This window comes from Dysidea avara, chromosome 12, assembly GCF_963678975.1.
Source record: "Dysidea avara chromosome 12, odDysAvar1.4, whole genome shotgun sequence".
In the NCBI taxonomy this organism is placed as follows: Eukaryota; Metazoa; Porifera; class Demospongiae; order Dictyoceratida; family Dysideidae; genus Dysidea; species Dysidea avara.
In genome coordinates, this window is record NC_089283.1 from 16,836,942 (window position 1) to 16,853,635 (window position 16,694).

At 37.3% G+C, this 16,694-nt stretch overlaps 1 protein-coding gene and 1 long non-coding RNA gene across 3 annotated transcripts; both read left to right on the top strand.

Moving 5' to 3' along the window:
* Nucleotides 1-539: 539 nt before the first annotated feature.
* LOC136241179 (uncharacterized) lies at nt 540-3,274 on the top strand. Its single transcript, XM_066032356.1, has 11 exons — nt 540-933; nt 1,069-1,242; nt 1,292-1,434; nt 1,620-1,709; nt 1,762-1,806; nt 2,017-2,097; nt 2,144-2,281; nt 2,818-2,847; nt 2,908-3,009; nt 3,058-3,098; nt 3,148-3,274. The coding sequence occupies exons 1-11, from the start codon at nt 912-914 to the stop codon at nt 3,272-3,274; spliced, it is 993 nt and encodes a 330-aa protein (XP_065888428.1). The 5' UTR covers nt 540-911.
* Nucleotides 3,275-5,332: 2,058 nt separating this feature from the next.
* Nucleotides 5,333-16,437, top strand: LOC136241372 (uncharacterized). 2 transcript variants are annotated; one of them, XR_010694264.1, is made up of 3 exons: nt 5,333-5,438; nt 5,489-5,568; nt 16,260-16,437. It is a non-coding gene; the product is annotated as an uncharacterized lncRNA (long non-coding RNA). The 2 variants fall into 2 exon arrangements; XR_010694263.1 differs by having other exon boundaries at nt 16,269-16,437.
* Nucleotides 16,438-16,694: the final 257 nt, after the last annotated feature.

Sequence of the window (16,694 nt, forward strand, 5' to 3'; positions counted from 1 at the left end):
GTGGCAGCTCATTCCATTCTCTAACAGTTCTGTAAAAAAAGCATTCTCGATAATATATAAAATGTAGTTGGTGGTGGAGGTCTGTGGTAAAAATATTGTGGCATTTATATGGCTGGCTCTTGATGGTGGACAATTCTAGATAAGAGTGTCAATCTGCTGGCTTTCCGTCTTTCTTCAAGTGCAGACCAATTAAGATCTTTCAACATAGATGAAACACTACTATGGAAATCAGTCTCAATGGCTACTTGAAGAGATTCACTGCTAGTATTAGGCTGGATGCCATGCACTAAACATCAGAAACACATCAGACTCCAACTACTAGTCTTAATCCCAATGACATGACCACACAACTGGACTCCACGTCAGTACTAATATTTAAGTCACGTGACTATCAAATGTAATAATAATAAAATTAATTTGCTTGCGGCTCTATATTATTATATTTTATTATATTTATTATTGTGTAGCAATCAAAAGATTATAACGCACAGGTGTGATCATAAAAGTTACTTAAGTTATTACAAAACTCATTAGGGGTAGAGGAATTAATTACATCAGCAGGGAGTTGGTTCCATAATTTGATGGTTGATGGGAAAAAGGAAAATTTGTAGCTATGCATCAATTAGAGTCATTGGTTGGTGATAGTAGCCACTCCTTAAACTCTACAACTACCATGCGGGCGGGTGACAGGAAAAAAGGAATCTACAGTTGGTGGCCTTACATATGAACAAAGACTTGATCAGTCAGTCAAATATTTTCTTAGGGAGCTAGGAACGTGTCAATTTTATCCGGGATCTAGGAACGCTTTGACGTAATGCCATGCTCAATGACGTAATCGTTACAATAGCGTTGGTTAGTTGTGATCGGCGTTGTGTGTGCGATATTAATTTTGTCCGTTCAAAGCGACTAATATGGCGAAATTAAACTTCTTGGGTATGTTTCAATAACGCTGCATAGTTATATATAATTTACATGAGGGTCGTTTTGAAAGGAGTTTGTAGCTAGCTATTATATTGATGCACGCGACTTGGCGTTAATGTTGCTGGCTAACGCCTAACTCCCTTTTAGATCGATTTGTTAACCGATTCAAGAAAGAGAAAATTTCGGAGAAACTAAATGATTCTGATTCTTCAGGCAGGCTGTCTGGCGGCCTTTCTAGGAGATTCAACAAATGGCGGCAGCGATCCGCCCGAAGCCTCGCAGCTCTCTTGCCATCACTACCATCGAGAAAGAAGAAGAACAGTGAGGCTATAACTTGTTATACTTGATGATTATTATCGCTACATCACAGAGGTACAATCCTCCGCCAAACGAATAGCCAAGAAGAATCCGAGACGCTTTTCCCTGATTTCTTTATTCAGGAAAGGCAGGCGCAAGCGCAGGGACCAGAGATCTGCTCCACTGTCACTAAATGATAGTAGCAGTAGTGACGAGGTACTGTGTATCAATGTATCCTCACTAATCCATCGTCAGAACAGTACAAGTGACTGTTCAATTAGAGTAGCTGCATGTGTGTTCTATTAGAGTGATTTAATACAGCACTGTACGACATTAATACAGATTCAGTAGTGAGGATACAATGTGTGCATGTGTGACCCATTTCTATATTCTATGTACAGTCCATGGAGGGAGCACCAGTTGAGATGCCATCAAGTGACACATTGCAGTATACTGCAGTGGTAGGAGCAGTCAGTAATCCTTCTGTTGAGGTTTGTTGCTATAGTCGTCTGTGAGATCATGTGATTATTAATATTTTCACAGGTTTCTACCAGGTCTGTGGATACACGTGAAGAGGAAGCGAGAGATGTGAGGAATTATGTAATATCTTAATGTATGTATCATTATTATTTCAAAATAGGTCATATTGTAAACAGCTGTATCAGAAGACCAGTATAGCTGTTTACAATATGACCTTCAGCTTCTGCATGCATGCAATACTTATTATTTTTGTACTGTAATTTAATACTCCTGAGTCTAGACCTGTACTTAAGTTGTGTTTTGTCTTAACAAATCAAGACGTCTCTCTCCCTTGATTTGCTGACAAGTATGAGTGAAGGCACAGATGCAGTGACAAGAATGGGTGAAGGCACAGATGAAGTATGTAATCATAAACAATGATGTACAATTGTATGAACATTTATAGGAGATTGTGATGAGTGACATATTCCAACTCAGCAGCAGCAGCACCAACATTAGCAACAGCAGCACCAACATTAGCAACAGCACAAGCAGCAGCAGCAGCAGTGACAACATTGTTGGTGATATAGTGTGTGCCAATAAGGTACATATGTAACACATACACACATATGCACACACACACACACACACACACACACACACACACACACACACACACACACACACACACACACACACACACACACACACACACACACACACACACACACACACACGTACACACACACACGCACGCACACACACACACAGCATGCACATACAGTAAAAACAAACTAGTGAATGTCACTACTAATGTCTGCCACAATACTCACTATTTTTGTGTAGTGACGTTCACTACTAATTTGTAGTGAGCGTCACTACATTGACCACCAAGTAGTGACGTTCACTGCAAAAGTAGTGACGTTCACTACAAAAAGTAGTGAGTATTGTGGCAGAGCAATTCACTGCTAAATTTTTACACACTCACACACACATGCACACATAGCATGCACACACACACACACACACACACACACACACACACACACACACACACACACACACACACACGCACACACACACACACACACATACACCTACACCTACATAGTATGTAATATTATTATTTGTGACACATAGGCATGTGAATGTGATGATGAAACGATGGAAGTGAGTGGAGTAATGGTCAAGGTACATGAGTAGCTTGTTAGTTTCAATAACTGATTATAGTCATATTTAAATTTTGAGGCATTAAACATGGATGATGATGCCACAGCTACATATACCTTTGCAAAGCGTGCAATGATCATGTCAACTGAACCTGACATGAAGGTTAGCTTATAACATTACGCATATGCTAGAAGTTTGTTTTCACGATAGAAACTGTTGGCTGAGAAACCTGAGGAAAAGCCACCCCCAAGGTACAGTATATTCCTGATATCATTAAAAAATCTCAATCTATGTATATAGTAGCTATTCTAGTGATGATGAGCCAATAGATGATGATTCATCTGAACATGATTTATTCATCATTGTATCTTCATTCATCATTACTACAGTCATTGCAGCTAGTCTCATCATAACTCTTGCACTTTAAGAGCATTTTTATGTGATTTTTGGTTATCAAAATTAATAGTTCTACTTAGAACAATAGTCAACAGCAAAGGATAGCTATTACACTAATGCACTGATGTAATATTGGTACACCACCAGGGGCGGATTTAGGATTTATTAAGGGGGGGCTAATTCAAGGTACTAATCTCTTGGGTAGAGGTGTGCAAAGTACACTTCCCAGCATGCAAAGCATACATGCTGGAACTAGGGAGGTCTGGGGGCATGCACCCCCAGGAAAATTTTGAAATATAGATGCTAAAATACTGCAATTTGGAGACATTTCCACATAAAATTCATAATATTTCTGCCTGTAGATATTTTATATACTGCCTTTATAGATTATAGGTATGGCTCTCTGAAGCATTTTGTTAATGGAAAAGTTTGGGTGGTACAGACAACCAAGTACATGATGCACTCTCTCACAATTGCACAACACTGAATAGGTGCATGTTAGAATAATAATGTTGAAAGTGGAAAATTTTGAAATTTGAACAATACAAGATTGAATCTGAGAGCATTTTCAATGTACCTGGATTAAGTATTGCCATACATATTAACTACGCAAGTAGATGAATGAAGCCCTTAAACAGACCAATGCACTTCATTGTATGTATAGGTGCAGGTAGATTTGGAAAAATTCCATAACAGAACCAACTATATGCTTCCAGTGAATGTTCTATTAGAGTAGTTAGCTGACTGCTCTATTAGAGTATCTCGATCTTGTACACCTCCAATGTTGATCCGGGTCCTTATTGCATAAACTTTAGCATAAATCCACTGATAATACCTTGGAAAGATGTTTATAAGGTGGTTTTATGAGTATTTGTATTATTAGTGATCATATAATTATGCTAAGACAAAATTTCACTATAATACTCAGTATATTGATCAAGAAAAACCTAAAAGTGAAGGGGGGGGGCTTCAGCCCCCAAAGCCCCCCCCCCTGGATCCGCCCCTGACCACTATTGTTATTACAGTGGTGAGCACTCTATTAGGGTATTTCACTATAATTATGCACACTGTTTTGTTACATTTTGCTGCATGTGATGGCTATGTATTGATAATTGATCCATAAAGAATTGACCATAACCATGACCATAAGCTACCGACATTTTAGCAGAATGTTAAATTTCATAAATAAAGCAATAATGAACATACTATGTGTACACAATGTTCGTACCTCTACCACAAATATCAGTTCATCTTTGGGGAATTAAACCATACACGTATGCGTGCACACACTCACATGCATGCACACACAGTCTTGCTTTATTAAGCATAGCAAACTCATATATATAAAATGGACAAAAAAATGAAAATCTTGTTACCCAACTCTTGAGTCTAGCCAAACCTGCATTAATATCAATTAATTTGGTAACAGTTAATTTGCAGGTAATGATACAGGCGGAACTGTTTCTGTAACTGTAGTGGTTCGCATTCTCCTTTTCTTGAAATTACAAAACTACCACAATAGAACAATAACTCAATGGAAGTGAACCTTGGTTGCATCAGTCAAGTATTAGTGATAGGATGTATGGTTGTAAACTCATTAGGAATGCACAATTTAACAGGAACACTGACACTTGTCTGCCACCTTAAAAAGACAAAACAAAAAACAAGTGAGTAATAACAATTAAATGAAAACTAACTTTTAATTAGCTGGTGAGCTGCTTGGGTACTATAGGAGAACTCCCGTAAGCTCTTTCTAAGTTGCTGCCTGCATATAATTTTGCACTATCCAGGGCACAGTTTAATATTGCAAATGAAAATAACTCAGTGAGCACCTGAACTCACACTCTGATACTACAGTGGTTTACAAAACAGTTGTTCTTGTCCACAACTTAATAAACTACACGAGGACCAGCTGATCAGCATGAGCAGGTGTAGGCAGAGCCCAGAGCAGAACTGGCACAGTACGCTGACTGCAGCACGACATAGCACTGAAAAGCAGCCGAGGTTCAGCTATTCATTTGGCACCTTTTGAGGTCTGAGGCTGCCTGTCAAGTAACCAAGGAAACTGAAATTCCCGGTAATTTCACACAAAAATGTGCGGTTAGCGTGTATAAAAATAGAGTTGAATGGATACCCGTGTAGTCTACTATTCTAAAATCAGCCTTTACAAATACAGTAACTATCAAGTTCCAAAGGTGAGTGATTACATCAGTATCAACCTGTTTGTTACACTCGCCATTTTCAGTACACTGAGCGTCCGAGGATTAAATCGCCTAGCTGAGATCATCATTTTTGTTCTGTACAACAAGCTCGTCTTAAAGTAAGGTAAGGGGTGTGTCTATAATCTATGGTGCGTCTAATTCCGGACACTTCCTAACTCCGGACACTTCCAATGTTTGTCGTCATATCTCCAAAACTACCTACAGCATTTACTTGAAATTTTAGGTGATTAATGCTTCATATACAATAATGCTGTGATCTTAAAATCAGCTTAAAAGTCCTGCTAGATTTTCTAAACGAGGTGATTATTTATTGCCATGTGTGGCAAAATTATCAAAAATTCTTCAATAATCGCTGTTATTCCCAAACTCAAAGAGCTATCTGGCTGATTTTCATACAGTGCAGCGGGACAACTACACTGTACCAAGTTTCGTTTGCAAAAAAATCAGCCAAACACTTGCTATGGACGATTTTGTAAGAGCCAGTCTCATTAAAGCTGTGTAAATATGTGTGTAAATACACCTAAATTTGAAATACCCATAACTCAGCACGAAAGGCACTAGGACTCTCAAAATCGAGTATGAGGTGGGCAATAGATGCACGTTTAACATGGTGGTGTTTAAATTTTGAAATCAACTTCGGAAGTGCTGTATCATGATCAGGCGTGATAAAAGGTGTCCGGAGTTAGGAACATGCGCAAAATTTACACATAGTTGAATTTTGGAGCGCAGCTCCTCGACGGATGGAGATATTTTGATGAAACTTGCAGGACTGATGCACCATAGGATAGGCTTTATCACCATATTTTAAGGATTGACAAATTCGCTTGCATGGCGGAGATAGAGCGCCGAAAGCAAAAACTGTCCTGAGTTAGGTGCACTTACCTTAATGTATTTTGCCAATAAGGCACCACTGACGTGTGTTGAGTCTACGACGAGTCCATTATATATATATGCCGTTCCAAATAAATTCTCTGTTTCCTATCCTGCTTTGTATGCGGGCGGGCGGGCGATCCATTTCCACTATAGGATTGGCAGCTTTTCAAGCTTTGCCGCTCGAGCTTTGCACAACTATAGAAAACTGCATAAAAGCAGGTCGTCAGTGCCTATTCGCATGCAGGCGGGCGGTCCATTTCCATTATTTCATTATGAGATTGGCAGCTTTTCAAGCCAATATTTGCCTGACAAAGCTATATATAAGAAGTGCAAAAGCATATTCCTTCCTTTTCAAGTTGCAAAAATAACACAAAATGAAGTTTGTGTCAACTTGATAGCACTGCTGACATGTGAGCTGACACTGTTTTAAGATGGCTTTCCTGTCAGTATGCAAGAATGAGCAATATCCGCAATGACGTTTTGTGTATATCTATGATGCCACAAAACAAAATGGCTGCTGTAATGTGGGGACTTTGTACAGTAGAGCGGTTGCACAAATAATTACATTAGATGTGCTTAGAAAAATGTGTGCAAGAATCCATTGCCACAATGCATGAAATTGCGTATTCGATTCTACTGCCACAACACAAGCATGGATAGCTTAGATACTACAATGTTACATTCACCTATTATAAGGTATTAATATACTAGAAGGACGACAGTGTAGCTGGTCTGGTTTCTGAAATTACGATAAAATTCTGCTTTTTGCTAGTACACTCACGAAGCCAGATGCCTGCCTATTCATGTTTACCAATGTGTTACAAGAGTTTTTCTGATATCATTATGAAGAAAGAAAGCAGTTTAGCCTTGCCATTTCAACTTACGCGTGGACCTGTTTGGAAAATGCATGGGCGGATACACACTATTTTTTACCATGTAGCCACAAAGCAGACCAGCTATGCTCTCACTACTCTAGTATGTTAGTACCTGATAACAGATGATTATCAACACCGATGTAGTTTGGCTGTTAGTCACTCTACAATAACACGAAAACGAAACATGCAATTTTCCCAGCACCTGGCTGTACAAATGCCACAGGTTTTGCCACATGTTTCAGTTGAACGCCGCACCTGTGATGTCACATGCAACTGCTCTATTGGGCGAGATAGTATTTCCCTATGATAGCCTTTATAATTCGAAAAAGGGTGAAGGTGAGGCATATTGTATATAATGCAATACTAATAAGCCTATTTGTGTCCGAATTTAAAATTTTCGGTCTGCTTTCCTTGTTATTTATTCATTTATTTATTTATTTATTAGACAACTATCCCTCTAGGGACCTTGGAGTGAGTTTTGCACTGTTACGGTACGTGTACTACTTCTTACCTTTATTATCTCGTGGATCCATGTGTAAAACACTACAGACAACATTCATTTCGAATATTATGTGCCAAAGTCTTTAAAGCCCCCACACTAACACGGCCATTTTGTCAATTATGACATCAAATTTTGTAATCGCAATGTAAAGAAACGTCATTGTGGATATTGCTCATAACCGGAAACTAATGGAATATTTAGAGCTGACAGTAACCAGATGCAGGCGGTGGACAGGAAACAGGAAATTTATTTGGAGTGGCCTTATCAACCGTACCTCATACCTTAACTTCTAACTTGGTGAAGGAACATCCTACAAGCTTCCAATTTTCACCATCTGCTCCGGTTGTCATTCACCTATAAAGTAGTTCTGGTCCCATTTCCATGCATCAATTTGTTTAAATGTTCTGTGCAGTAGACTGAGACCACTGTTACCAAGAGTTCATAATATAAAAAGAGAGGAGAGTGTCCTACTGTAGTATAGCCTGTACAAACGCGGATCTCAAAATTATGATGTAATACCTACAGTCACTTTCAATGTGTTAGTTGGTCAGGATGTACTCAGCATTAAGTTTCAATGACTGTTGTAGTTATGGCTTCAACAAGCAGTCTACTGATGACATTATCTGACTCAACGCTCCTTAACATTTTATGTGTTGACTTGATATCCTAAAGTAATCAAAGTTTTACTGTATTACTTTTAGATACACGTTTATACAGGCTATTCTGAAGTAGGACACTCTCCTCTCTTTATATTATGAACTCTTGCTGTTACTTATTATCGACCGCAGTACATTTTCCATAGATAAATTAATCGACCAGTTGTTAAATACCACTACACCTGAAAACACTGCCTTGTCCTACTATATATAATGCAATTCAGCATGTAATAATGTACACACTCACCAAGTTACAGATTATTCGCGTGATTGGAATGTGAGTTATGAGCTAAACCAGTTTAATCACACATAAAGTATCATCTTTGTCAACAGTACCACATTAACAACTGCAAGTCTTTAGACTGAATCTTATCATCCAGATGTGTTTCAGGCTGTAAGGGTTTGTAGAACCTGGGACAACACATGGTAATAGTCTTGGCCTTTTTGGGCAACTTATTGCCTTTTTCTCCACTCAACTGTAGTAAAATCACCTTTGCGTTTACAAACAAACTTGAAATGGGAAGCACTCGGTCAATTATGTTGTAAAACCCTTCTTCTTTCTGGACTTTTTGGTAACACCTTTTTGTTTATTTATTTTTACATTTCCTGGACTTTTGTATCACCTTTTGTTTTATTTATTTATTTATTGATTTTTTAAAACTCTAATGGTTAAAAACCTGTAAAGGAAGACAAAAACCATTAGACATACCAATAAACAAGTACGAATTTACAGAGGAATTTATTGTTTTTACGGGAAAATGTTAGGTTGATAATACATACCAGTTGACAATCGGTCGCTTACGCTACCTTGATTTTTAAGTTGCTTGCATCTGGTGTTGTAAAGCAATAAAAACTAAGTAACACAAATGTGAGTTTGTGCCAACTTGATAGTACTGGTGACACGTGAAGCTTGTACAGAATGCAAGAATAACTGGAAAATAATGGAAGAATACGGAATAATGAAATATTTAGAGCCAACAGTAATCAGATGCAAGTGGTGGACAGGAAACAGAAAATTTTTTTGGAGTGGCCTTACAGATACATTAATTACGCACATGACACCTGCTACCTTGAGCAGCTAGCATTTCAGACACAAACAGTAGTATATGTCCCAATATTATCTTCAAAATGACAACCACATATCCCTCAGTAGGCAGTAGCAAGATATTTAGTCCAAGACTAAATAATCTTGCTACTGCCTGCTGCGGAATATACAGTGTTGGGGTAGTTACTACTCATTACTTATTACTATTATTTGCACTACAGTTACATATTACCCATAAAACAAAGTAACTATTATACAAGTTTGGCAATTGAATCTGTTACCTTGGCAAATGAATTCTTCCCCTTGGCAATGGAATTAGTCACTTTGGCATTAAAATTTGTCTAACAAGATTGGCAGCTGGAGAAACACGAAAACAAGATGTAGCAGCTGCTACTTGTTCAAGTAAACTTGATAATCCTTCCACTACAGCTTCTTCAGCAACATTCGCAACTGTAGTGACCATTAGCAATAGTCATGGTCACTTGCGAACAAATTTTAACATGCCAGACAGCTACATATCAGCTTCAAGTACAACCAGCTTCAATCACCTTCTAGTGTCTCAGGTGTAACTCTCCATGGTGAAAATGATTCACATACTTCATGATGAGCAGTTGCTTTCTTGAAGACAATTTAATTATGACAAAATTTTGTGCCAACATGACAAATTCATTTACCAAAGTGACAAATTCAGTTACCAACGGGGACTAATTCAATTACCAAAACCTGTAATATTACATATTATATCAAGACACATGGTAGTTCGTTGTGTGGCCAAGAAAGCCAGCACGCCACACTGTAAGTATATTTACAGGAAGAACAATTGTGATTTTCATGCATACGTAGCTCCGTGCTCTTTTCTCGAATTGGTATCATTTTTATACTGCAAGCACTTCAGCATCCCACATACCAAATTTGAGCAATGCAATCATGAAATACGAGCCTTCAAAATTTGGCTTAATTTCTTTGTTTTTAAAATTTTTTCTTCATTTATGGGGGCGGCTTTGATTACTATTTTTACACACTTTAACAAAAACTGTTATAAAATGGGAATGTGTAGCTTGATTTTTTTGAGCTTTGGTATAATTTAAGAACACATTGTGGCATAATCACGTACGGAGTTTGATGCATATTTGATTAATAACCATAGAGATGTTTACATTATAAAATACTGACTTGTTGTCACGCCTAAACCGCTTATGGAAATAACTAATAGATTGGTATGCATATAGGGTAACCATCATAGCTTAAACCTAAAATAAATCACATTGAGAGTTACAAGGCAAAAACCAAACAATTGTAAGTCAAAATGGTCTAACAGAACAGTTGCTGCTGGGTAAAAAGGCTGCATGAAAAACGTTGGGAAAACTTACCAGCATTCTAACCAAGGACTAGAGGTGTGCGATAACAAATTTAGACATATCTCGATATTTCCTTTTCAACATATCTCGATTATCTAACATATCTAGATAATTGAAACAAATGCATACTATATAGTCAACTGCTAACTTAGTAACCAGTGAAGTGAGCAAATCACAATTTTGGAGAGCATAAAAAGTGAGTTTTAGTACAGTGCCCAAGTAGTGGGAGAGATGGAGATGTCTATACCATCAGATATTCCTTGATATACAAGTGATTTACAGAAGTTTACTATTCTCTAGATAAATAAACCTATCATCCTAATCTCGGTAAGTCTTGTGATATCTAGATAATCGAATATATCTAGATAATCGCACACCTCTACCAGGGACCTCCATACCGAACACCCAAATCCTTAACCACTGAGCCGTTGCTATCATGGCTGATCATCTCTACTTAATAAGTGAAAATTCCAGCTAAAATCTACTCAACAGTAGTCATAATCTACCAATGGAAAACCTAGATTGTTCTAGAACATTCTATGTGTCTTCTTACTATTAGAATTCATTGAAATAAATGTGCGTTCTATTAGAGCATTGCAAATAAAGTTTAAATATTGCAACTGACTTCCATCAAATCAAGAGTTCATAATAGAGGGAGGGAGGGTGTCCATCATTGTATTACCTGGTCAATCGCACTGTGTTCAAATATTGTGCAATGTCTATCAGCACTAAAAGTAAAACGTATCAAATTGCTGCTAAAAGGGTGTTGATCAAGCACACTAAAATTTTTATTTCAAGCAAAGTGTAGTAAATGTGGCACAGGGTGCGTGTTATCTAAGTATAATTTTTCTCAACGTATATAAATATGTGGCACGCTGTAGAGGAAGCTGTAATATTCGGTGAAGAAGAGCAAACAAACAAAGATGATGAAGATCCTGAGCCTAGCAGTAAGTTGACAAAGAGCAAAAAAGCCAAGAGCCAAGCCAGTAAAGGGGAAAAGCGTCATAAGATGTTTTAAAAAGTAGAGAAGGAACGAATTTTTGATTACTTAAAGAGTTTAAATGTGATGGCTGCTGCAGCATTATCTTTAACAGAAGCTATTCGTGCAATACCTAATTGTGAGGTTGAATTAAGTGAGAGGATTCTGCCATCCCAAGTGTCCTTCTATATCATTTACAAAAAATGTTTGAAAGTTATATAATGAATGTTCTCTGATGATAGACTGATACCTCCATTTTCAACTAACCATTGTAGTCAATTTTTTGTTTGCCAGCTCCTGGATCTGCCCCTGTCATGCCAAGTGCTATGCTAATAAAACTTGTGACAACAGGCTGGAAATTGTATTTTAGCTTAAAAGGTGCAGGATTAGCTTTGGTAAAATTGAGCAACTGCAACATATCATGTTTTGCACGAAAAATCGAGATGTGTACTCTAATAGAACAGTGATGCACTGCAAAATCATAATAGACAAATAATACAACCATGTATACCTAACTTTGAAGGGATTTGTACTAGTAATAGCATGGGTAGCAGTGAAATTTGGGATAAATACCACGAGTGTTGTATTGGAAATGGGGATAAATTTCACGAGGTGAAAATTTACCATTTCCAATACAACAAGAGTGGTATTTATCCCCATATTTCACTGCTACCAATGCTATTCCAAGTTAATACCATACTAGTTGCATACACATTACTGTACATTAGGTTCATTGACTATACATGTATACTAGTCCAGCTAGTGTAATACAATTAATATAATACATTGTCCACATTAGATTCACTCAGAGTTTTTATCTCCAATCTTAACCCTCTTGCAAGGTAAGCACATTGCTGGATTGTTGGTAATATGTACTGTGCAATTTGTAAAATTGCATAAGGGAAGTGATGTGGATTGCACTGAGCAAAATTCAGCATCAGGATGTATTTGCTTGCTAAGCTTCTGACAGTCACCTCTTGTGTTGTAGCTCAAAGTATGACTAATCTGTTGATGATCCTCCATGTCAATGTCAGAGTAATCTCTCAATGACTGCTCACTTTTGTGATCACTGATTGAAGCAATTTTATCATTGCTGAAACATGCCTTTTGTAATTTGTGAACCATTGTTTTCCTTATGCTATGATTGGTGTAGCATTTGTTACTGTTTGAAAGTCCACTCTGTTTAGTCATGTCCTTCATAAAGCTATTAATTTATATATTCCCATTCTCTGCTGTGAATGCCAGACATCTTGTCCTTGAAAATCCTTCAATGGTGAAAGATACAAAGAGCCAGATGACTTAAGTGGTTCTGGCCACTTATTCAGTAGCTTTTGAAATACTTCCAATAGCAAACATATGCTGAGGTGCACATCTTTCCTGTTTTACTAATTATAACCCTTCTTGTTTTGTTTTTGTGGGACCTTCCACCCAATCAACATACAGAGTTTCTCCAGAACTTGGGTTACATATTAATTTTAGGTATTCAATTTTTATTTGGTGATGCTCTTGACAGCCTCATGTTCCGAAATTTTGGCTCAATAAAAAGAACATAGTATAATTTAAGTTTTGAGGTGTACTGCTTCCAAGAATACCATTCTTCCACATGGTTTGTTCATCTTCAGTAGTCACAAAATTGGCCTTCCTTTTTCGCTTTCCTTTACCACTTTCATGCAATACAATAGCTTTTCCATTGAGTACCTCCCTGGCACTAGCGAATTCTGGTGCTGGAAGAATGTTGTAACTGTATCCAGCACCTTTTATATATCTGTGCATTGCTGAAAGCATTGTTCTTAAACTGTCAGGCTCGTATTCTTCTCCCTTTTCATTGCGAATTTCAGCAAAATACTGCTGTAAAACAACATTCAAATTCAGCACAGAAATGTTTGGCAAATCTACAGATATACACTTTTCCTTCTTCCACTTTTCAAACCTCTTTACCCATGTGGCTATAGACTTTATGGTGTTTCTATTCTTCTTTTTCTCAAGCAGACCTTGTATCTCCTTTTCCGTTGTTGAAGCGAACACACTGGAGCTTGCATCATCGAGTTTAGTTCTTCTGAGAATGTATCAGTACCTGTAATGTCACTGTCATTAAAAAACTGCAATATTTTGTCAGAAAAGAGATCTTCTGGAATATTAAAAGCCATTGAACTAGCATTGCTAACGTAACGGATTCAGGCGCTAAACCTAATTACGTAATACAGTTGCATAAATTATAGCCAATCAAATCACAATTACAACTTTTCACTGCTGCCAGTGAAATACGGGATAAATTTCACTGCAGTTATTGGGAGTTTTGTATGGGCAGTGAAAAAGGTATGGTATTAACTTTGTTATAAAACACTATTACAAATAAACACAATCGCTATTGCAAATAAATACGGCACTTAATATTATCAGTATAGATTTGCATTGGTATTGGGTTGGTGGGTATTTTTCTGTATTAGTAGAACACTAGTTTGTGTTATATCATCTTCATTGCATCTGTAGATAAGAAAAACAATGATTTGTGTAAAAACAAACTCGAAACCAGTTTATGGTTACAAAGAGTAATGGCTATTACACTTTTGAACCGGTTATTGTACCTGGAGTGCACGTTCAGATGAAAACATTAAGTCTGGTGCCATCCTTTCTTTATGTGTGGATTTACTAGTCATTATAATGTTACAAAAAAATTAAACAAAGAAGTATAAGGAAAAATTAGGAAGTATAAGTTCTATTAGGCACCATAGAAATAAAAAAGTAGGGAAACAAGGGAGACCGGTATAGCTTAGGAATTAACAATGTCCACTATATAGTTTGTCTGCAGGTGTAGGTGACTTCCCTTGTTTCCCAACTTTTTATTTCTATGATCCTTAATCAAACTAAATTTTCCTTATACTTGTAGTACTAGATATTACTTAGCTTTATGTCACAAAAGGTAATAATATTGCATAACGCAAACACATTACCCCCAATACTGTTGTTTATGCTACAGTATAATCTCATGTGGCTGTGTCAGTAGTATGGCTTGGCTAATCAGATTAGTGGAACAAGATTTCAACTTTTTTGATTCAAAAAATTTTATGGCAAGGCTTCAGAGCAGAAATATTTCATAGCAGATCCAGAATAGTTGATGCTTAGTATCCAGAAATATAGAAATTCTTTCATGAGAAAACAATTCAAATTTCAAAAGCCATGTGAGAGTTATGCCTCCTTCATGTAGCACACATGATGCTGCATATATGGAAGTATATATGAAATCTACAGAGTTTTATACTAACCGTTTGAGATTTTAAAGCAGCTATCTGAGATTTCAAAGGAGTTGCAGACCCCTTTCACACGGCTCAACCGCATTATTTTCAGGGGAAAATGTGTTCTTAGTATCCTGGTTGGTTATTACTAGTCTACAGTCATGAATCCTTTTTTTTAATGCTAGTTTGTGTAGTTTTAAAAATATATATGGTACCACTCAAATGCAACGTCATCTCGTGAGTGTGCAAGCGATTAAAAAAAACTCACTATTTAAGCATGGCACCTGTTTCGCTCACGAGTATTTATCTTATTTTGTTTGGGATGAATGTTTGAGTGGAACAGGTACTAGCTATGCCCAGCAAGTTTTTATTTGCTTGCACTCTCATAAGACGGCGCTTGTGTTTGAGCAGTACCACAGCTAGTATACAGCATACACAGACTCAATATCATATACATGACTGTTGTGTTAGAATGACTGCTGTATTAGAGTATCACGAGTCAGCCTTTCACATATAATTCAAGAGGGCATGGTCAGATCACCATTCCTTACTTTCACAATGCTATAGTTATAGTACATTGGAGCCTCCATTGAGGATGCTCTGTACAGTTTGCGCTAATCTTTACCAGTAGTTACTTAATTTGTCTGGTTTAGTAGCAGCTGTAAGTTTGGTTTTAGCATGTACCTAAACATGCAACTGTCTAAAGGTCATTCGTGGGGAAATAAACTTGCCATACATGAAGAAACTAAAGCCATACAGCAGTAGCAGTAAGTAATACAGTTTATAAAGAATAACGTGTTATACTAATTTTTAAAAAGTAGCAACTGTTGGAATTGGCAGTTCCCTTGTTGAGCACGGTGGTATGCTTACAAGTAAGGTTGGGCAGTATTTCAATAAATCTTCGATATCGCCTAATCATGTACCCGCCTAATCATGTACCCGCCTAATCATGTACCCGCCTAATCATTTTGCGTAGGCAATATTTATAATTCTTGTATTAGCATCTAATTTATGTTTATTCTCAGTATGGACCTCATATTTCATATATGGTTTGCCCATACTATTGCTAATCATGGCAATTGGATAACTTGCTAGCAAAAAAAATTGTGTTTGTAAACCAATTCTCAGTGAAAACAAGGACCCATATTTTTTACATTGCAGACTATATGGTTTTCACATGCAATACTGCAATAATTGCATTAAATATTAATTGCATGTCTGTACAAAGTAAGTAGTATTATTAATTCTACTGTCACTGACACTCATATTGTAGTCAGAACAGTCATGACTAGACCACCTACTGAATCCAGCATTACACATATTGACGCTAAGGAGTCTCTCCAAATATCACCAGTGAGAACAGGTAGCATTCCAAGTGGATCTGGTCAAGGGCCTGATGAATGGTCTCCTAGTACATCCAACACTTTTTGTACTGATGTTGCTGAATTATTAGACAGGTAAAGGTACTACCACTACCACACTGTACAATATTTACCTCATAATTTTATTAGTGATGATTTAGGGCATACCAGCACTAGCTCTGTTGTAGCCACTTTGATGCTGTGCCTCTGTAGCAGTGAATCAAAGTTCCACCCAGCTTTCTCAGGAGAGTGTTCAAAGGGACTACCAGCAGCAGTGGCATCATCACTAAATACACCAGGTAACAGATTTTGAAATAACAACATTGATTTACCTTCCAGTTAAGTAA